The 23,852-nt window shown below is 46.6% G+C and overlaps 1 protein-coding gene across 6 annotated transcripts in view; it reads right to left on the bottom strand.

Moving 5' to 3' along the window:
- The window catches only part of IQSEC2 (IQ motif and Sec7 domain ArfGEF 2), a 322,858-nt gene that overhangs the window by 106,243 nt on the left and 192,763 nt on the right, over positions 1–23,852 (bottom strand). Inside the window, exon 1 of one of the 6 annotated variants that reach the window (XM_063936557.1) lies at positions 1,704–1,876. The exons of the other annotated variants lie outside the window; for them this stretch is intronic. Within the exon in view, the coding sequence (XP_063792627.1) occupies positions 1,704–1,762 (59 nt within the window). The 5' untranslated portion in view covers positions 1,763–1,876. Of the gene's footprint in view, positions 1–1,703; positions 1,877–23,852 lie in introns of those variants that run through there. 6 annotated transcript variants of the gene reach the window in all.

A 23,852-nucleotide genomic window follows, 5' to 3' on the forward strand; every position in this document is an offset into this window, starting at 1 on the left:
TACAACTGTATTCTGTACACAGGACTATGCACGTTGTCCAGCTGAGAGGACAGCTTTGATGTCTGAGAGACAGGAAGAAACAAAGTCACTTATCCAAGTCCACAATTCCCAGCATCCTCTAGGAATTATTTATTTATTATTATTTATTTATTACCAGTTATTTATATAGCGCACACATATTCCGCAGCGCTTTACAGAGAATATTTGCCCATTCACATCAGTCCCTGCCCCAGTGGAGCTTACAATCTATATTCCCTATCACATGTACACGCACACACATTCACACTAGGGTTAATATTGTTGGGAGCCAATTAACCTACCAGTATATGTTTGGATTGTGGGAGGAAACCGGAGTACCCGGAGGAAATCCACGCAACTACGTGGAGAAACTACAAACTCCATACAGTTAGGGCCACGATGGGAATCGAACCCATGACCTCAGTGCTGTGAGGCAGTAATGCTAACCATTACACCATCCGTACTGCCCAATTCTAAGTGTCTTTCTTTTTTAACGTAAGGGACCATTTAACCAATCGCCCACTTTGTTCAACAATTGGTTTAACCATCGCTGTGGTCAGACCAGACGACTCATATGGGGACGAGCCTGAAAACAGTATGATAAGAATAGAGACACGTCCTCCAGCCCAAACAAGGCTGGCAGTAAGTAAAATATATGCAGCAGATGCCTTACAGAGTGCCAGCACTCAGCGGCTGATGCCGATGCCACAAACAGAGCAACGCTGGAACTCCAAATGGCAAATGGGACAAGCATCAGTGGCCACATACCATATGCAGCCTCCGGGTTTTCAGATACGCCATATACCACTTACTGTATATGACACACAGCCTTTGCTGGAATACCATCTCATTCGGTTTGCAATCCCAAAATGTGCAACACAAGAATACAAACGTCAACCAGCTCTGGATGCCTGCAGAAAACAATTCTGGCAAACCATTAAAGCTGGTCTCCCAATAACATGTCACTCATGGTTATAAACAGTGATTTACAGTATTTCTCCCTGCAATGGTTCCACGTAGGAAAACAGAGAACTGCAGAATACAGAAGCAGCGATGTACAGGAGTTTGCTGAAGCATTGCTAGTTTGTTTCTTTTTCAAGTGCATAAAAAAACCAGGTTTAACACATGTAGCATAAAGGGTCAGAGGATTGCAGATGAGGGAAGCAGCTCTAGGTCTCGGAGGAATGGAAGAATGCTACTTTTGCTTAAATTGTGTGCTTTTTCCATTGAGCCCTGCAGACTCCTACATTAGTAATAGTCACAGAGAGGGGTTAGGAATGCGAGAACTTAACTCTTAAGCTGCATGGTAGGCTCTAGTAGGAAATCAACCTCTGGTAGCAGAAGGGTTACCACACCCACTGCCGGCTGGCACCTCTCCCCCCCGAAAATATTAGCGATGCTTACTATAACAGTATGGACCGTAGCTGCCAGGAGCTTATCCCAATCAGATGTAGCCAATGTACAAACACCCTAAGTTCTGCATCACTTCCCGATGCCAGACTAGTCATCATGGTGAGGGTTGCCAAACTGCTGGGTACTTTGAGCCTCATGCCAATGATGGAGAACTGTGTGCGCACCTATCAGCCTGCTCAGCGCACACACACAAGACACAATGCTGAACACATATTGCCACTCACAGACCAATTACCACTGAATAAATGTGCAGGAAGATTTTTTTTTCATACCAGAGGCCATGCTGCAGGATCCTGGGTGTCCGGTCAGATGCGCAGTGCAGGCACCACATGCTGCTGCTGCTGCTAGTCCTAGAAGGAGCAGTGTGGCTGCTTTATCTTGACCGTCCCCCTGCGCTTGTCCAGTGCACAGATGTTCCCCCTCTTGCAGTTCAGCGGCACTGCCGCCTCTCAGCTCAACACCACAGTGACAGCAGCCAAAAGGGGGGTGGAGCAGTCCATGACAGCCCGGAGAAGGGGAGTGGGCACCAGGAATAGGACAGGAAGGAACCAACATAAACAATTCAAATGGTGTGAGGGGATGGGATAAGGATCAGCGATTTAATACTCAGACTAACCGTGCAGCAAGGGCGTGGAATGTGAATCTATTTCCAGGGACGATTGCTAATGATGCTTAAAGAGGTAATATCATCAATAGCGGCCCCCCAAAATAGAACTACAAAAACATATCTCTGTGTAAGTGACCTTTATAGCACAGAAATATACAGAATTCTATTTTGCCTCCGTCAAACAGGGAACTGCTCCTGGCTGCGGAATGGGGATATGATTCACTGATCCCATCTCTCTAGTAGCACAGCATGCCATTCTACCACTGCTGCTGATCTGTGCACCTGGAAAGGTGGGCTGTGCTCCTGACCACACATGAGTGGCACTCTGCACATGCAGAGCTTACATTAACTTGGCAGGCATGTGACGTTTCACTGGAATGCCTGCAGCTGTAATGAAACGGCGAGCGGAGATCAGTTTGCAGAGAGTGTAATGTTCTGTGAATGGGGAAGAAGTATATGCAGAAGCCACAGCCGTGATAAACTGTATCCCCCGCACTCTGCAGAGCCCTAACGTGCACCCACAGAGAGGGAGGGGGGTCAGGCAGGGCATCATCTCCTCAGCACAGTCTCAAACAGTTGAGGATGCAGTTGCCATGGTGATGAATAAAGTTGCCATGGTTACTGTAGGAGGAGTGAATGAGGAGGAAGAATAGACATGAAGGAGTACCCAACGCCATGGAAACACAAAATGGGATATATAGAATTATTTCCTCTTTAATGGTAAGTTTTACCGACAGAAAACTGGGTGTGCGATGGGGAGCAATGTCTCCCCGTCGTTCGCAAATATTTTTATGTTTAAAGAGGAATTTGAAGCGTTTTTCAGAGATGAATCCACAGCTGCCCACATCCTTCTGTTCACACGGTTAATAGATGATTTGTTCATCTTGTGGACAGGAGGTGTGGACCAGTTTAATTTACTTATGCTTTCCATCAATTCCAGGGTTTCTAGCATCAAATATACGTACCAGACGAGCACCAGCACTTTAAATTACCTGGATGTCCAGGTAACTATTCAAGATGGGGCATTCCATACCAGTCTTTATTGCAAGCCCACAGACAGGAATACGCTTCTCAAGGCCAGTAGCCATCATCCTAAGGCCCTTAAGGAAGGCCTCCCTCGGTCTCAAATGATTAGGGTATCCCGAATTATTAGTGATCGCCTTACCCTGGAGCACGAATTGGATCGCATGGTGTCTAAATTCTTGGAGAGAGGGTATAACCGTCGGCTCCTCCTTAAGTATAAGGAGGAAGTGATGCGGATTCCTAGGGAGTTGCTTTTAACTTCAAAACCTCAACAACAAAAATCTGTCATCCCATTCTCTACAAGATATAACACCTCCAGTCCAGTGGTGCAAAGAGCCACTAGAGCCCTGTGGCCTATAGTGGCCACTGATCAGTCACTCCCCTCTCTCAATAGTAAAAGACCAATGATGTGTTACCAGAGAGGTAGGAATATTAAGGACAGAGTAGTCCATTCTGAGGTCACGGGCTTTCAAGCCGAACTGGATAGACAAGGACGGCACCATTCTGTGTTTTTGGAAAAGAAACCGGGTTGTTACAAGTGCATTAAATGCACTACATGTGAACATATGATCACCGGCTCAAGCTTCAAGCACCCTCACCGTGATAAAGTCTACAGTATTAAGCATGTCCTTACATGCACTACCACTCACATCATCTATATTATCAAATGTCCGTGTGACCTTCACTATGTGGGGAAGTCCATTAGAACCTGCAGAGAAAGGATGGCCCTTCATCGCTCGGCTATTAAACAAGCACTGCAGGGTAAGGACTCCGAGCAACCAGTGGCGAGACATTTTGCATCGGTAGGTCATACTATGAAGGACTTACGCCATCTAATCATTGACCATGTCCCTAAGCATGTCAGAGGAGGCGACAGGGATGGCAGACTGTTACAGCTGGAGGCCAGGTGGATTTATGAACTTGGAACTACCAGTCCAAATGGCCTTAATGAGAAATTGAGCCTGAACATCTTCAAGTAGCTTTCTCTTTTAGTCTACCTATAGCCTCTTATTTCTTCAGCACCTTCTTCTTGGGGATATGTATCTCTATACAAACCACTGAGACATTAGTCAGGACCCATATACAGTCCTTATGGTTCAGCAGCGGGGCTGCTGGTTTACTTATTTATTTACTGGTATTTGGTTTTTCCACCCCTACAGGTTTCTTTCACGATCAGTCTGTGGTTTGTGATTGCCCTCCGTACCTCTTTAAGCCTGAACCCTGAGCCAATGTGAAAATATCCTATGTGGCTTCCCAACTGATTTGTGTTATTTAATTTATGCCTGATGTCTCAGTGGTTGTCTTTCTTTCCAAATTATTTTTTCTTTAATGCGGTAGTAGGGTACTGTACTAACAGTCATGCACTTCTTGTCTTCACTCACACAGCGCCGTAGCCCGGCCGCTTGGCGTCTATGGTTACCACGGCAACCAGACGCGATTCCAATGACGACATCAGTGGGAGACCGGAAGTGAAGCTGCAAACAGCGCGGCCGGGACGGCGTCTGAGCACAGAGCGGGATTCTCTGGTATTTAAGGTATGTCGCTCACACATTGTACACTTTGACAAAGGGGTATATTGACCCCGAAACGTCAGTCTATCTGTGTAATACAACTTTTTGCACTTTTCAAGTCTCCGAGTGCCGCCTCTTTTTTGCTGATATATATATATATATACACACACATACCAAAGAACCCGGCACTCACTGTGGGGAATTCCAATTAAGGGCTGCGGTGCATTCCATAAGTCCTCAATAGACCCAAATACAAATAGCGGTAATGGCGGCACTCCACAGACTTCAAGTAAATTTAAAACAGCTTGTACTTTATTGCGTCCAAAGTACAATAAAGTACAAGCTGTTTTAAATTTACTTGAAGTCTGTGGAGTGCCGCCATTACCGCTATTTTTATATTTATATATATATAATGAAGTGATTTACATATTTACATTGAACTTGCTGGATAATAGGATTGCTCGCAATCTATATATAAGAAAGAGCATGCAAAACCCTCCTAGTGAAATAATGAAAACGGTGTCCTCTTTATGACTTAGGAGCAGAAGTCTTGATAAACACATTGGCAAATTTTTCCATGTGTTCTTAAACTGAAATCAAACTAATCGGAAGGTAACCCTAAGTATACATATGCATATATATGACGCAATAAGGGCCCTCATGGCGCAGGGTTGGCAGCATCCGATTAGTAAACACACATATTTGGAAATTTGGGGTATTTTAAGTGGGTGTGGTATTGAAGGTCGACCACACTTAGGTTGACAGTGTCTAGGTCGACCACTATTGGCTGACAGGTCAAAAGGTCGACAAAAGTTTTTTAATCTTTTTTGGTGTCATTTTCACTGTACAGTGACCGGGAACCCCAATTAGTGCACCGTGTCCCCTTGCATGGTGAGTGAACGGGCAAGGTTACCGTTCCCAATTGTAGTCCACGTGGATCGTAAGTACAAAAAAGTTCAAATAGGGAAAAAAAAGGTAAAAATTCACGTCAACCTTATGACCTGTCGACCTAGAACATGTTGACCTAGAGACCCTGTCGACCAATAGTGGTCAACCTAGACACTGTCGACCGGATACCATTTTAAGCGTGCACACTCATTATGTAAAAAAATGTTTTTTAATGGATCAAGTTTAAATTTAAAACACACTAAAGGCACTTACACCTAGAAGTGGCATATACACATGAAGAATGTACACACATATATTACACACTCCCTGTATATACAAAACAGGTGTTACATAAGATTAGTCCCACTTGGGATGTGTTCGGCATCCAGGCGGCCGGGATGCCGACGCTCATCTCAATTTGCCAGTCTATAGAATACACATAAATCACGCACAAACTAAGTCTACAACCCCAGACCCCCCTAAGAAGTCGGGAGGCCACTTGAAGTGTGCTATTTAGTAGGTGCACTTTATGCAGTCTACTAATTCCTTCTTAAGTGTAAATGATAAACTTGAAGTTTTATATAACAGAGGGAAAAAAATAAGATTTTACTCACCGGTAAATCTATTTCTCGTAGTCCGTAGTGGATGCTGGGACTCCGTAAGGACCATGGGGAATAGCGGCTCCGCAGGAGACTGGGCACAACTAAAGAAAGCTTAAGGACTACCTGGTGTGCACTGGCTCCTCCCACTATGACCCTCCTCCAGACCTCAGTTAGGATACTGTGCCCGGAAGAGCTGACACAATAAGGAAGGATTTTGAATCCCGGGTAAGACTCATACCAGCCACACCAATCACACCGTATAACTCGTGATACTATACCCAGTTAACAGTGTGAAATATAACTGAGCCTCTCAACAGATGGCTCAACAATAACCCTTTAGTTAGGCAATAACTATATACAAGTATTGCAGACAATCCGCACTTGGGATGGGCGCCCAGCATCCACTACGGACTACGAGAAATAGATTTACCGGTGAGTAAAATCTTATTTTCTCTGACGTCCTAAGTGGATGCTGGGACTCCGTAAGGACCATGGGGATTATACCAAAGCTCCCAAACAGGCGGGAGAGTGCGGATGACTCTGCAGCACCGAATGAGCAAACTCTAGGTCCTCCTCAGCCAGGGTATCATACTTGTAGACTCTTGCAAAAGTATTTGAACCCGACCAAGTAACAGCTCGGCAAATTTGTAAAGCCGAGACCCCTCGGGCAGCCGCCCAAGAAGAGCCCACTTTCCTCGTGGAATGGGCTTTTACAGATTTCGGGTGCGGCAGTCCAGCCACAGAATGTGCAAGTTAAATCGTGCTACAGATCCAGCGAGCAATAGTCTGCTTAGAAGCAGGAGCACCCAGCTTGTTGGGTGCATACAGGATAAATAGCGAGTCAGTTTTCCTCACTCCAGCCCTCCTGGAAACATATATTTTTCAGGGCCCTGACTACGTCCAGTAACTTGGAATCCTCCAAGTCCTAAGTAGCCGCAGGCACCACAATAGGTTGGTTCACATGAAAAACTGATACCACCTTAGGAAGGAATTGGGAACGAGTCCTCAATTCCGCCCTATCCATATAAAAAAATCAGATAAGGGCTTTTGCATGACAAAGCTGCCAATTCTGATACACGCCTGGGCGACGCCAAGGCCAACAGCATGACCACTTTCCACGTGAGGTATTTTAGCTCCACGGATTTAAGTGGCTCAACCCAATGCGACTTCAGAAAATCCAACACCACGTTGAGATCCCACGGTGCCACTGGAGGCACAAACGGGGGCTGAATATGCAGCACTCCCTTAACAAAAGTCTGAACTTCAGGCAGTGAAGCCAGTTCTTTTTTGGAAGAAAATGTACAGAGCCAAAATCTGGACCTTAATGGAACCCAATTTTAGGCCCATAGTCACTTCTGACTGTAGGAAGTGCAGAAATCGACCTAGTTGAAATTCCTCCGTTGGGGCCTTCCTGGCCTCACACCAAGCAACATATTTATGCCATATGTGGTGATAATGTTTTGCGATCACCTCTTTCCTAGCCTTAATCAGCGTAGGAATGACTTCCTCCGGAATGCCTTTTTCCTTTAGGATCCGGTGTTCAACCGCCATGCCGTCAAACACAGCCGCGGTAAGTCTTGGAACAGACAGGGCCCCTGCTGCAGCAGGTCCTGTCTGAGCGGCAGAGGCCATGGGTCATCTGAGATCATTTCTTGAAGTTCTGGGTACCAAGCTCTTCTTGGCCAATCCGGAACCACGAGTATAGTTCGTACTCATCTCCTTCTTATTATTCTCAGTACCTTGGGTATGAGAGGCCGAGGAGGGAACACATACACCGACTGGTACACCCACAGTGTTCCCAGAGCGTCCACAGCTTTCGCCTGAGGGTCCCTTGACCCGGCGCAATATATTTTTAGCTTTTTGTTGAGGCGGGACGCCGACATGTCCACCTGTGGCCTTTCCCAACGGTGTACAATCATTTGGAAAACTTCTGGATGAAGTCCCCACTCTCCCGGGTGGAGGTTGTGCCTGCTGAGAAAGTCTGTTTCCCAGTTGTCCACTCCGGGAATGAACACTGCTGACAGTGCTAACACATGATTTTCCGCCCATCGGAAAATCCTTGTGGCTTCTGCCATCGCCATCCTGCTTCTTGTGCCGCCCTGTTGGTTTACATGGGCGACCGCCGTGATGTTGTCTGACTGGAGCAGCACCGGCTGGTGTTGAAGCAGGGGTCTAGCCTGACTTAGGGCATTGTAAATGGCCCTTAGTTCCCGAATATTTATGTGTAGGGAAGTCTCCTGACTCGACCATAGTCCTTGGAAGTTTCTTCCCTGTGTGACTGCCCCCCAGCCTCGAAGGCTGGCATCTGTGGTCACCAGGACCCAGTCCTGTATTCCGAATCTGCGGCCCTCTAGAAGATGAGCACTCTGCAGCCACCACAACAGCGACACCCTGGCCCTTGGAGACAGGGTTATCAGCCGATGCATCTGAAGATGCGACCCGGACCACTTGTCCAACAGATCCCACTGGCAGATCCTTGCATGGAACCTGCCGAATGGATTTTCTTCGTAAGAAGCTACCATCTTTCCCAGTACTCGCGTGCATTGATGCACAGACACCTGTATTTGTTTTAGGAGGTCTCTGACTAGAGATGACAACTCCTTGGCCTTCTCCTCCGGGAGAAACACTTTTTCCTGTTCTGTATCCAGAACCATGCCCAGGAACAGTAGACGCGTTGTAGAAACCAGCTGCGACTTTGGAATATTCAGAATCCAGCCGTGCTGTTGTAGCACTTCCCGAGATAGTGCTACTCCGACCAACAACTGCTCCCTGGACCTCGCCTTTATAAGGAGATCGTCCAAGTAAGGGATAATTATAACTCCCTTTTTTCGAAGGAGTATCATCATTTCGGCCATTACCTTGGTAAATACCCTCGGTGCCGGGGACAGACCAATGGCAACGTCTGGAATTGGTAATGACAGTCCTGTACCACAATTTTGAGGTACTCCTGGTGAGGAGGGTAAATGGGGACATGCAGGTAAGCATCCTTGATGTCCAGTGATACCATGTAATCCCCTTCGTCCAGGCTTGCAATAACCGCCCTGAGCGATTCCATTTTGAACTTGAACCTTCGTATATAAGTGTTCAAGGATTTTAATTTTAGAATGGGTCTCACCGAACCGTCTGGTTTCGGTACCACAAACATTGTGGAATAGTAACCCCGGCCTTGTTGAAGGAGGGGTTCCTTGATTATCACCTGCTGGAAGTACAGCTTGTGAATTGCCGCCAGTACTACCTCCCCTTTCTCCGAGGGCAGCAGGCAAGGCTGATTTGAGGTAACGGCGAGGGGGAGTCGCCTCGAACTCCAGCTTGTATCCCTGTGATACTACTTGCAGAACCCAGGGATCCACCTGTGAGCGAGCCCACTGGTCGCTGAAGTTCCCGATACGCGCCCCCACCGCACCTGGCTCCACCTGTGGAGCCCCAGCGTCATGCGGTGGTGATCCTGGGAACTGGCTGTCTGGTGCAGCTTTTTCCCTCTTCCCTTGTCTCTGTGCAGAAAGGAAGCGCCTTTGACCCGCTCGCTTTTCTGAAGCCGAAAGGACTGTACCTGATAATACGGTGCTTTCTTAGGCTGTAAGGAATCTGAGGTAAAAAAAATTCTTCCCAGCTGTTGCTGTGGATACGAGGTCCCAGAGACCATCCCCAAACAATTCCTCACCCTCATAAGGCAGAATCTCCATGTGCCTTTTAAGACAGCATCACCTGTCCACTGCCGGGTCCCTAATACCCTCCTGGCAGAATGGACATTGCATTAACTTTTGGATGCCAGCCGGCAAATATCCCTCTGTGCATCCCTCATATATAAGACGACGTCTTTAATATGCTCTATGGTTAGCAAAATAGTATCCCTGTATAGGGTATCAATATTATCTGACAGGGTATCAGACCACGCTGCAGCAGCACTATCCATGCTGAGGCAATTGCAGGTCTCGGTATAGTACCTGAGTGTGTATATACAGACTTCAGGATAGCCTCCTGCTTTTTATCAGCAGGCTCCTTCAAAGTGGCCGTATCCTAAGACGGCAGTGCCACCTTTTTTGACAAACGTGTGAGCGCCTTATCCACCCTAGGGGATATCTCCCAACGTGACCTATCCTCTGGCGGGAAAGGGTACGCCATCAGTAACTTTTTAGAAATTACCAGTTTCTTATCGGGGGAACCCACGCTTCTTCACACACTTCATTCACTCATCTGATGGGGGAACAAAACACTGGCTGCTTTTTCTCCCCAACATAAAACCCCTTTTTTGTGGTACTTGGGTTAATGTCAGAAATGTGTAACACATTTTTCATTGCCGAGTGCAACGGATGTTCCTAGTGGATTGTGTATATGTCTCAACCTCGTCGACACTGGAGTCAGACTCCGTGTCGACATCTGTATCTGCCATCTGAGGTAGCGGGCATTTTTGAGCCCCTGATGGCCTTTGAGATGCTTGGGCAGGCGCGGGCTGAGAAGCCGACTGTCCCATAGCTGTTACGTCATCCAGCCCTTTACATAAGGCGTTGACACTGTCGGTTAATACCTTCCACTTATCCATCCACTCTGGTGTCGGCCCCACAGGGGGCGACATCACATTTATCGGCATCTGCTCCGCCTCCACGTAACCTTCCTCCTCAAACATGTCGACACAGCCGTACCGACACACCGCACACACACAGGGAATGCTCTGACTGAGGACAGGATCCCACAAAGTCCTTTGGGGAGACAGAGAGAGAGTATGCCAGCACACACCAGAGCGCTATATAATGCAGGGATTAACACTATAACGGAGTGATTTTTCCCCAATAGCTGCTTGTATACACAATATTGCGCCTAAATTTAGTGCCCCCCCCTCTCTTTTTAACCCATTGAGCCTGAAAACTACAGGGGAGAGCCTGGGGAGCTGTCTTCCAGCTGCACTGGGAAGAAAAAATGGCGCCAGTGTGCTGAGGGAGATAGCCCCGCCCCTTTTTCGGCTGACTTTTCTCCCGCTTTTTTTATGGATTCTGGCAGGGGTATTTATCACATATATAGCCTCTGGGACTATATATTGTGATTTTTTTTGCCAGCCAAGGTATTCATATTGCTGCTCAGGGCGCGCGCGCCCGCGCCCGCCCCCCCCCCCCCCCCCCCCCCCCCCCAGCGCCCTGCACCCATCAGTGACCGGAGTGTGAGGTGTGCATGAGGAGCAATGGCGCACAGCTGCAGTGCTGTGCGCTACCTTGTTGAAGACAATGCCGCCGATTTTCAGGACCATCTTCATGCTTCTGGCTCTGTAAGGGGGACGGCGGCGCGGCTCCGGGACCGAACGATCGAGGTCGGGTCCCGAGTTCGATCCCTCTGGAGCTAATGGTGTCCAGTAGCCTAAGAAGCCCAAACTATCTCCAAGCAGGTAGGTTCGCTTCTTCTCCCCTTAGTCCCTCGCTGCAGTGAGTCTGTTGCCAGCAGATCTCACTGAAAATAAAAAACCTAAAATATACTTTCTTTTCTAGGAGCTCAGGAGAGCCCCTAGTGTGCATCCAGCTCAGCCGGGCACAAGATTCTAACTAAGGTCTGGAGGATGGTCATAGAGGGAGGAGCCAGTGCACACCAGGTAGTCCTAAAGCTTTCTTTAGTTGTGCCCAGTCTCCTGCGGAGCCCCTATTCCCCATGGTCCTTATGGAGTCCCAGCATCCACTTAGGACGTCAGAGAAAACAGTAGAACTGTTCTAACTAAAAAACCTTAATTGTAATTGATAAACCTAACGGACCTGTATGGAATTGTCATTTATGGAACCTGAATGAATCAGTGCCCACCCACTCCCTTATATAATGCAGTATATACTGTATACATGTTACGGCAGAACACTGAGCGTAGGATCCGGATAACCTCCCACCACCACGCTGAATGATCCTCACTTACTACTTGCACTAAGGAACCAGGGGGGGAAGGGGCCCTATGTCATGTGTCTAATACTTGTTCTTACTGTATACCCGTTCTCTACATACAGCAGTCACTGCCATTGTATGGGCCAAACCAATATAACCCTTTACATTCAGTTAGGTCACACAAATCTGGTGAATGGCCAGTAACATTGGTTTAGCCACATCTGCTTCCACGGAGCAGATGATCCCCCATCCTTAAACGATACACTATACTTCTAGCCCATATAAACAACTGCAATTAAGATTTTGTGACCTGTGTCCTTGCTCTCCTGTAAGAGACATGCTGTGGAAAAGACTTCTAAGGGGCCTCCAGCTCCAGCACAGTCTCCTTCAGGAACTCTATTCGCTCATGCTTGCATGTCTCACATCTGCAATGGATCATGTTCCCCAGGAGACAGGATGAAAACAATTATAGGGCGACTGGTTCTAAAATCCAACCCCTGCATCATTAGCCGGCTTTAAATTGATAGTATAACTGTACAACAGCCTCCGGGGGGGGGGGGGGGGAGACAGGCGCTGGAGCGGCAGTGACGGTGAATGCGGAGAATGGGACAAGAGAGGAGAAACTAAAGGGCACACTGTGTGCATTTGAGGGGATGGGCAGAGGAGTAGATGCTAGGGAGAGGACAGGGGACATAGGAGTGGAAGGGGGGGGGGGGACAGGCTGGAGGGGCAGTGACGGTGAATGCGGAGAATGGGACATGAGAGGAGAAACTAAAGGGCACACTGTGTGCATTTGAGGGGATGGGCAGAGGAGTGGATGCTAGGGAGAGGACAGGGGACATAGGAGTGGAAGGGGGGGGGGGGCAGGCTGGAGCGGCAGTGAGTGAATGCGGAGAATGGGACAAGAGAGAAGAAACTAAAGGGCACACTGTGTGCATTTGAGGGGATGGGCAGAGGAGTGGATGCTAGGGAGAGGACAGGGGACATAGGAGTGGAAGGGGGGTAGCAGACAGGAGGCAGAAAACTTGCGGGGGTTGCAGAAAGAAGGGGCAGTGACTAAGAGGGGGGCAGCAGAGGGAGTGCTTCCTCCAGATGTTCCAGGGAGCCTCTCATTGTACAGGAGAACATGAGCTACTTTACTGGCTTATGACTAAACTGTCTCCAGCGTGTGTTTGCCTGACTGTGATAGGGAAGTTGGATTAGAAGCTGAACTGATGTGGCCGATGAATTGTTACTGACTGTATAGTGTAATATGCTGGCACTATGCAAAGACCGGACAAATCAATGGGGACAGCAGAGATGGTAAAGGAGTAGGGGATAGAGGCCAAATGTGTGTTTCGTTGCTATGGGACGACAAAAGTGGCGGCTAGAGAGGCAGGGACAGTGAGGGGGAGTCTAGAGAGGACACAACACAGAGTAGGGACTATAACTGATTAGATGAATCGCAAGTACAATGAGGGGAGGGGGACTGAAACACAAGGGAGCAACATTGAAGACACATGTAAAAGTAAGAAGAAGGTCAGACACAGGGGATTAGAGGTGAGGAAAACACTATACCGTGCAGACGGGCGACGCAGCAGAAGCCATAGGAAATAACAGCTGCACTGACAGCTGCTGAGAAAGCTGTGTATCCAAACCATAGTGCCTCCATGTGAGCGTGTGACTGCCGTGAGCTCTGCCGGCTCTTCCTGTTCTCCAGCCCTACCCTGCTATGGTTTCCCTTCCTCCTAGCTGTCACACTGCCACCAGCTGAGACCTGCAGCTCCTAGTAAAAGCTGCACCGGCAGACAGTCTGGGGAGGGGGTTGGGGAAGTACCTGCCTAAAATACAGTATACAAACATTCACCCTCCTTTGGGTTTTGCCTTGAGTCCACCGTCAGGCGGAGCTATTCTGTCACCTTACGCAGGTGTGGGCACCTGGAAAGAGACAGGTTACCTAAGCCACATATACAGCCTTATTCCCAGGATGGGAGAGGACGCCAGGACGCTGTGCAGATAGTGCAGGCTAATGTACTGTAAAGCCCTTGCTGTGCTGTGAGATCTGCACACACTGAAGGAATGACAATTACCGCACAGAGCTGCTCAAGGCGAACACACAAAGACTGGAGCAGTCTGATGTGCAGGGATGTGTCACAGCAGCTCCAGGCCTCAACAGCTCATTGCAGCCAAGAGAGACACAACGTGACACTCAGCTGCCTGCACGTGGACCCATCTCCCAGCCATCACAATGATACAACTCGTCCTAGCTGTGTGCTGGAACAAAGTGGCATTGCGTTACTGTACTTCCCTGTGTGTCATGACTGCAGTCACAACTAATTTACCACTGACACTAGCCTCTTTTACACACGTATCATTAGGGTCCTTTACGGGTGTGGTTCATAGGGTCGACCACACTTAGGACGACAGTGTCTAGGTCGACCACTATTTGTGGACCGTAACTAAGTCGACACCCAAAATAGGTCGACAAAAGCATTGTCGACTTGACAAAAGGTCGACATGGGGTTATTTATTTATTTATTGTGTAGTTTTTTTCGTAGAGTAGCCGGGAACACCAATTAGTGCACAATGTCCCCTCGCATGGATCGCCATGAGGTTACCATTCCCAATTGTAGTCCACGTGGATCAAAAAGTACAAATATAAAATAAAAAATTGTGAAAAACTCATGTCGACCTAGAAACCCTGTCGACCTAATGCATGTCGATCAATAGTTGACGACCTAATGACTGTCGACCTAAGTGTGGTCAACGTAGAGACCGGATACCGTCCCTTACATCTTATATCGGGGACAGAAGGTGGGCATGCCAGGTGAAAGGCTGCTCCGTAAAAACGAATGTCTAGCGTAGTAGGTATCCAACCTGTGGTTCTATAGCAGTCATGTGACCACTGAATATATTTAGTAGACCTAAATAAATGTGAAACAAGAGTATCAAAGTTTTCACCTCTCAATTCTGAGGCTTCGCTGCAAGATTTGTTGCTGTAAAGGTCCCCAGTCCATCTGCAAAATAACATCCCCCATGTAGTGTAGCAGTTGATTTACCCACTGACACAATACCGACGGGTCCTAATCCCGACAGCCATCGACCGACAGTCAAAATACCGACAGTCAAAATACCGTCATTCATTATGCCGACATGTTCAAAATGCTGACAGTCAGAATACCGACATTTGAAATGACGAACATGCGTTTTAAGGGAATTTTGCCCCAAAACAGACTTGTTCATACTTGACCATCCCAGGAGGGGGAATATAATAGTGTGACCTGGAGGGGGAATATAATAGTGTGCCGAGCGCAGCGAGGTACAGTGTCCGAAGCATGGCGAGCGCAGCGGAACACTTAGACGGTGTCCTTGTTGACCAATGTCGACATGGACACAAAAAACCCACAAAACCCATGTCGGTATTTTGATATGTCGGCAATTCAAATGTCAATATTCTGACCATGCCGGCATAATTAATGTCGGTATTTTGAACGTGTCAGTATTTTGACTGTAGGTCAATAGCGGTCAGGATTATGGCCGTCGGTATTCTGTCCGCCAGTAAATCATACTAAAACCCCCATATGGGGTGCGTTAGACGCAGCTATTGACATCTATTTAAATGACTCTCTAGCCCAGGGGTGGCCAACCAGTCAGAAACAAAGAGCCAACAAATCTTGTTAGGTAAGTCAAAGGGCCGACATCAAGCCGAAGGCGCGTGTGCAAAAATGGGGTGTGACCTTGTGCCTGCTTTGCCACACCCCTGGTATAAAAGACACTGAAAATGCCAGATCCACATAAAATAAATTTTAAAGCCAGAATCAACATAAAATACATTGAAAAAGCCATATTCACATAATACACTTCAGCTCCTCCATGTGTCACTCCAGCCAGCACCCTCTTGTGTCAATGTGTCACTCCCCCTCCCCCATGTGTCAATCCCTCCCCCAGCCAGCTCCCCCATGTGTCAATGTGTCACTCCCTCCCCCAAGGTGTCACTCCAGCCAGCACCCTCCTGTGCGACTCCAATCAGCTCCCCATTGTGTCTCTCCTGCCAGGATTCTCCTTCGTCACTCCAGCCAGCTCCCCATTGTGTCACTCCTGCCAGCATCGTCATGTGTCACTCCAGCCAGCTCCCCATTGTCTCTCTCCTGCCAGGATTCTCCTTTGTCACTCCAGCCAGCTCCCCATTGTGTCACTCCTGCCAGCATCGTCCTGTGTCATTCCAGTCAGCTCCCCATTGTCTCTCTCCTGCCAGGATTCTCCTTTGTCACTCCAGCCAGCTCCCCATTGTGTCACTCCTGCCAGCACCCTCCTGTGTCACTCCAGCCAGCACCCTCCTGTATCACTCCAGTCAGCACCCCCATTAAGTCTCTCCAACAAAGGATCCTTCTGTGTCACTCCAGCCAGCTCCCCCTTGTGTCACTCCAGCCCACCCTCATATGTCACTACAGCCCAGTATCTGTCTCCCTCAGTTTTCAGTCGCTGTAGTGCTGCTGTGTATCTGGTTGGAGTGCACCAGTTTCCAGGAACTGTTGTGGTCAGGTGACTGAGTGTCGGGAGCCACATTTGAATAAAGAAAGAGCCGCATGCGGCTCAAGAGCCACAGGTTGGCCACGGCTGCTCTAGCCTTTAGAAGTTAATGTTTATTGAAAATGAATAATTACAATGCAAACCAACAAAATACTCACATTCAGCAAACACAACATGACAGAGACTGCAGTGTGCAATGTCTCCCGAGACACCATAGGGATTAACTATGTGGATGCTGATCAGTAAATTGTACTTTAGTCCTAAGCATGGTATCTATGATTTACTGTGCATCCTCCTAGTATTCCAACTACGATATGGTAATGGAGAAGCTAAAACCCTCAATCTAATGCAACGCTACCCTGAGGGGCTACACTGAAAATCTGTTATTTCATAAGAAAATCAATTGTAGAGATTGCACCGAGGTCAGTTTGTAACCCAGTCATTTCCCGACAGCCTCAGCCTTCTCCTGGTGTGCCACTCGCCATCACTGAAGACGTTCCCTGCTCCCTGCATGGGATATTCTCCTAGTTTTATCAATTAAAAGCTGTGAAACACGTACATGTCCCGGCACGTTTTTCCACATCAGACTAGGATGGAGGCTTTCAGAAATTATCTCTAAATTTGTATTTAATGTGTACCTAGAAACTGAACAGCCCATTGCCGAGCCCCATATCAACATTTGAGAGCCAAGCGGTGGGCCTATAGCTGGGTACACAGTAGAGCGATGTCGTTCCAAAATGCCGTTTACATTGTTCAGTGTCTACGCAGGGTTGCGCGCTCCTGCGGTCGCATGCAACAGTCTCTTGGTTTGGTGTGCTGCACATATAAGCAAGCAGCCTCGTTGGTAACCTGGTGCCTGTTGCACAGCGTGTATGCCCGTCTGGACGAGCAAGCTATATGTCGGACCAACTCCCTAGAACGGAGTGGCATGAAGGTTGTTCCAGTGTGTACAGGAGCAGAGATAAATCGCGAGCAACATAACCATACAACACATCATTAGGTCGTTAGCAAGACTGCAGTGTGTGTACACGGAGGGGGTAATTCAGAGTTGATCGCAGCAGCAAATTTGTTAGCAGTTGGGCAAAACCATGTGCACTGCAAGTGGGGCAGATGTAACATGTGCAGAGAGAATTAGATTTGGGTGGGTTAGTTTCTGTGCAGGGTAAATACTGGCTGCTTTATTGTTACACTGCAATTTAGATTTCAGTTTGAACACACCGCACCCAAATCTAACTCTCCCTGCACATGTTATATCTACCCCCCCTGCAGTGCACATGGTTTTGCCCAACTGCTAACAAATTTGCTGCTGCAATCAACTCTGAATTACCCCCTCAGTTTGGTCTGTTCTGGGCTCAAGGGAAATAGTCTCTAATTTCGGAACGATTGGCAGTCGCTCCAGTGTGTACCCAGCTTTAGACAAAGTGTGTGGGGCCTTGCTTATGCCGGGCGACGCAGCAACACCTACGACGGTTGTGTCACTGTGGACTTCAGTTTGCACATTCATTAATAACAGACTCCATCGTAAAAAAAACAATCGCCACGGTCGTTACCCTCTTACGTCCAAAGTCAGGCTGTTAAGCTGCTTTTATTAGTGTTAAAAATGCTGTTAACAGCATTGAGTGCGATAGTGGTGTAGCCACATTTGTGGGATGCGGTTTGCCATACTGATATGTGCTCACCGCGAGCGATCGCATTGGGGTCAGTTAAGTAAGCGCCATCACCCAGCTCCCATTCCCTACTACAAGCGCTAGTTACCACTGCGCATCAAATGCCACCGCCAGTGAGCGTGCGCACAATGTAGTATGAGCACTGAGTAGTATAACCCCAGTGAAAGTTTTACATTTTCTAAAATAGTCCTTTGTTCTGTTCCAAGAAAAACAGATTCTATTTGTAGCAGATTACAACGTGTTCTTTTACCATCTCATCGTTCCCTAATTACTAATCCTTTCATGGTATACTAGGAGAAAGGGGTATTTGTGCAATCATTATTCTGTCTGGACAACACCGGATTATAGTCCAGACAACACAAATGAGCTGTGTTTTATCGTGGAGTACTGAAAATTATACTTTAGCGGATGACTTGGTTAAAAAGCACAGAAGAAAGTCATTGATTGACTATCTATGAACAGCGATATTCCATACAACTATATTGCTGCAATTGTAGTATACCCCATTCCCCCCCCCCCCCCATCTGCATATGTACTAACCAGTTTCAGTACCACAAAGTCACGGATTCTCCATTGGACTTCGGGGTATAACTGCTCCCAGGATAAGCCGTCCCGTTTCCTAGCTGTCAAGTGTCCGTGTGGAACGTGCTTTGAAAGATTGTTGTGATTAAACAGTAACAGACACTGGAGGAGATGAGTGAGTAGGCCACAGGTAGTCATATCCTGCACGCCAAGAATGCGGTTCTACTGGATCTCCTTTGCTGACTGGCGCAATAACATATCTAATAAGCCAAAAATAGCACACCAGACAGTACATAGGAAGAAAAATGCAGGCAATAGGAGTTAACGCATCAGATTAAAATGTCAACAATAGTAAAGCTGTCACAGGTAAGAGGATGTTCTAAGCTGACATGACTGAAGGGGAGAGTGACGTTTATCAGTTCATTACACCTCACACAGGACACAAGAGCACTGATCCAACATGAAAATGCGCATTCAAGCTCCATCAGTCTTAATCAAGAGAAAACACTTTTGCGCAAGGCATGTCCTAGATAAACTAAAGGAAGAGGTCGTATTGTTTTTAAAACATAGGGTAATCAATCATTTTACTTATTTTCTGCCCTGTGGTTTATGAGGTAACATCTACCACATCATACCATCATGGCTGCTTGTAATGAGTCTGCATTGTACTGTACCTAGCATAACACGCACACATACATACATGTACACATCTTGTAATGTTTTTGGAACACTTTGTCCCTTACAATGAACTCTGTAACGATGACAGAGCACCGAGCTGTCCTCCTTTTGGATCTCAGATGTGAAGACTGGATGCGGTTATGTGACCAATGGGGTCAGGAGACTGTCGGTCACAGTACCGACGCCAGGATCCGAACCGTGAAGACTCTGTTGTCCCACAATAGGATCTGCTTAATGTGTAAAACGCTGTGCCCTGCATGGGTTCCAGACACTGGACAAACAGTCAATAGGTCGACCCCATACGGTCGACAGGCACAAATGGTCAACATGACAATGGTTGACACAAGTTTTTAGTTTTTTTCCCACACTTTCGCGTCATTTACCATCCATGTGAACTACGGATGGGAAGTGTGCCGAGCGCAGTGGCTGCAGGAAGAAACACTTTGCCTGAAGCGCGGCGAGTGGACACAGTACACTAACTGGGGTCACACATGATGAAACATACATAATGACTCCTCAAAAACGGAAAAAACACTTGTGTCGACCATTTGCATGTCGACTTTTTGACCCTGACGACCTTAGACACAGTCAACCTTTTTCCCATCAACCCTATGACCCTGTTGACCATATGGGGTCAACCTACTGATGGTCTATCTATTTACTGTAGATCTATTGAACCACACCTGCCCTGCATATTATGATGTGTGTTATTACTTCCATGTGGAGATGATGGGTGTGCATCACACGCATCATATCACAACGTAAGCCTCCAATCCCCGTTTTCTGGAGGCTAGTTCTTGCTGCTTTTTTATGGTCCTCTTTAAGCAGCAGAGAAGAAAAGGTGCAACCTATAGCATCAGTGTCTCACTAATGCGGACAAGAGCGTTACCCAGAGCGCATCAAGGGCATGTAACATTTAAAGCAGGCAGGTTTGTATTCCATATATAAAGCAGCACAGTGGGCCAGCTTCACAGTGCTGCAACCAAGTGTTCCATTCAGACCAAGGCCATATCTGTGTGGAGTTTGTATGTTCTCTCAGTGTCTGCATGGATTTCCTCCACATGCCCTGGTTTCCTTCCACAGTCCACAAACATATAGTACTGGTAGGTAGATGTTCGTGTGGGAGAGAATCAGGGTCTGATATGAATGATTACAAGTCTTAGGAGAGAAACATTTTTCAATGGAAGAGATGTATTAGAACTCGAGGACCTGCACTGAAACTGGAGGGAGGCAGGTTCAGGGAAAATGTAAGGAAAACTTACTTCACAGAAAGGGTAGTGGACAAGTGGAATAGCCTCCCATCAGAGGTGGTAGAGGCTAAGACTGTAGAACAATTTAAACATGCTTGGGATAGGCATATGAATATCCTTACAAAGAATTATGGTTTAAAAAGGGTTGAGATTACCTAAAGGATAAAAAAGGGGCAGACTAGATGGGCCAAGTGGTTCTTATCTGCCGTCAAATTCTATGTTTCTAATATGTTGGCAATACATAAAGGTTAATTTGTGTGATGACAAGTGAATATATAAGAAGGGCATACTGTAGTATAAGGAAACGCTGAGTTCCCATATTAATTACATGGACTATAGTTGCAGTATATGTTGCTCCCCTTCTTAGCAAGCTGTAATTTCTCAAAAGGATGTGATCAAATGGCATGGGAATTACTGCATCAAACCATTAATCACCCTCCACAGCTAATCGCAGTATCCTGCCTTCCTCTCTACCAAACTGGGAAGGGGTCTTAACTCTGACATAAAACGCTCCAATGAAAAAAAAAAAGTCAAAACTAAAAAGCAAATAGTCCTTTGTCATTTCATAGATTTAGTATATGTAACCCTGGAGCAGGCCGCTGGGCATGAAAACACGCAGCCAGGCAATGCCTTGCCAGCGCCACTGGCATGGTTAAGGGTTGTTTGTCGAGTCAGTATCACACCGCCTGAGAGCACACGCACAATAAACACTGACAAATTACTGAAACCTCGGGAGAGCAAGAGATTAAATAATGGAATATTCATGAAATGCTTAAAACAAACATTTGTGATCTGTTTAAAAACGTGTGCCTGTTATTCGCTCATAGCGGAGTCAGCCATCTTCTGGGCAAAATTCACAAGGAATTAGGGCCATCAATGGCGTGGTAAAAATTTGTTCTCACCCGGCTAGCTGACTGGTCCTTCCTTAGTCAGCTTTATGCTTTTCTGGTACCTAGGTGCGGGGTTAATAAACCACCTAGGCCAGGGGTATTCGATACCCAGCCCTCCAGCTGCTGTGGAACTACACATCCCAGCATGCCCTGCCACAGGTTTTCTGTAAGAATATGCTTAAACTGTAGCAGGGTATGTTGAATACACCTGACCTAGACAAATAATGGGTGAAAAATGCACCCAATTATTATATATGGTGTAATGCAGTGGTTCTCAAACTGTGTGCCGTGGCTCCCTAGGGTGCCTCAGGACACTTGCAGGGGTGCCTCGGGTTGGTGGTCCAGGACCAATTCAAATTATATAGGGCAATGTAATGGGCAAAACCAGTGCTGGCAGCTGCCAATCATAAAATATGTGGACAAACAGAAGTAAATCTTGTCCCTCACCACACAACTGACCCTAAGGATGATATACAGGTTGAGTATCCCATATCCAAATATTCCAAAATACGGAATATTCCGAAATACAGACTTTTTTGCGCGAGAGTGAGATAGTGAAACCTTTGTTTTTTAATGGCTCAATGTACACAAACATTGGTTAATAATACACAAAGTTATTAAAAATATTGTATTAAATGACCTTCAGGCTGTGTGTATAAGGTGTATATGAAACATAAATGAATTCTGTGAATGTACACACACTTTGTTTAATGCACAAAGTTAATAAAAAATATTGGCTAAAATGACCTTCAGGCTGTGTGTATAAGGTGTATATGTAACATAAATGCATTCTGTGCTTAGATTTAGGTCCCATCACCATGATATCTCACTATGGTATGCAATTATTACAAAATACGGAAAAATCCGATATCCAAAATACCTCTGGTCCCAAGCGTTTTGGATAAGGAATACTCAACCTGTATAAACACAATTTACTTCATTTAAGATTTCTTTCTAAATTTCTCAGTAAGAAACTCTTAGCCTAGTGGTGCCGTGAAAAAAATTCTGATACTCTAGGGCGCTGTGATTCCAAAAAGTTTTAGAACCACTGGTGTTCGCATTACTGCCTCACAGCACTGAGGTCATGGGTTCGATTCCCACCACGGCCCCAAGTGGAGTTTGTATATTCCCCCCGTACTTGCATGGATTTCCGCTCACAACCCAAAAATAAGCTGTTACGTTAACTGTCTTTCTCTCTCTGAAAAACAAAACAAAAAACTACCGTGTATGTACTGTACATGTTGCAGGGAATGTTGGGTCTAGTTCAGACCTGATCACAGCAGCAAATTTGTTCTCTAATGGGTAAAACCATGTTGCACTGCAGGTGGGGCAGATAGATATCACATGTGTAGAGAAAGTTAGATTTGGGTGGGGTGTGTTCAAATGATTGGCTGGTACTTTATCTCCTTCCACTTTATCTCCTGAGTTTGGGAACAACTTCCTTATAGGAGACCTCATTTTGTCAAACAGCTACAAAGTGCCTCATCATGGATGGGATGTAATGAAGTCCGAATACGGCGGCCGTGCGGGATGCTGGATGAACTCTGACTCTTTTTTTTTTTTAAAGGGGCAATAAAGTACAAGGAATGGCTTAGCCTTATACATGATTGCCTCTTTAAAAAAACGTCCATGTTCGGCCGGCATTCCACACAGCCGCCAACTCGCCCTTCATTACATCCCAGCCCATGTGCCAGTTAGGTCACTAGTTCCAAGTGAATATATGAATACCTATCTGTACATCTGACTGCGTACAACATTACTGCCTTATGCATTTAACGATGTCAGCTTAGTACACAGAGATACAGGAATCAGTCTGTCAAGGGCTATGAGCTGACAGGAAAAATGTGAACTGACTAAATTAGATGCACCTCCTGAAAGCTAGGTGCCAGCAGTATTGTATTATGGGAGCAGTGAATGGCTGGCTCCAGGGATTTGTAGAGCCCTGCGTTATCAGATATCTCTTTGCTCTCTAATATATGTAAACGAATTAATGGTTATTAACTTGATGTACAAATACTGCAGTAGAAGGTAAATCGGAATACATCCCTTCTCTACAATGTGACGATAGTAATTAGAAATTACAGAAAGAGGTCAGCGGAGGCATGCAAGGAAACACATTCAGATTAATTACATTTGTAAGGTACTGTAACAACCAGAGGGTTTCCAAGGAGACATTTTATCCTGGCTGTCATTCAGAATAATGTTACAAAGCCCATCTCCCACGAACCACGGGATCAGTATGAAATACCGACAAGGTCAAAATCCCGACAAGAGTTGACCGACGGTCAAAATCCCGATGAGGTCAAAATCCAGACACGGTCAAAATCCCGACATTCAAAATGTCGACAGCTCAAAAAGTCGACACATGGTTTTCACTGTTTTTGTGTGTGTTTATGTCGACATAGGTTGACATGGAATTGTATA

Source organism: Pseudophryne corroboree, chromosome 8 (assembly GCF_028390025.1).
Source record: "Pseudophryne corroboree isolate aPseCor3 chromosome 8, aPseCor3.hap2, whole genome shotgun sequence".
NCBI lineage: Eukaryota > Metazoa > Chordata > Amphibia > Anura > Myobatrachidae > Pseudophryne > Pseudophryne corroboree.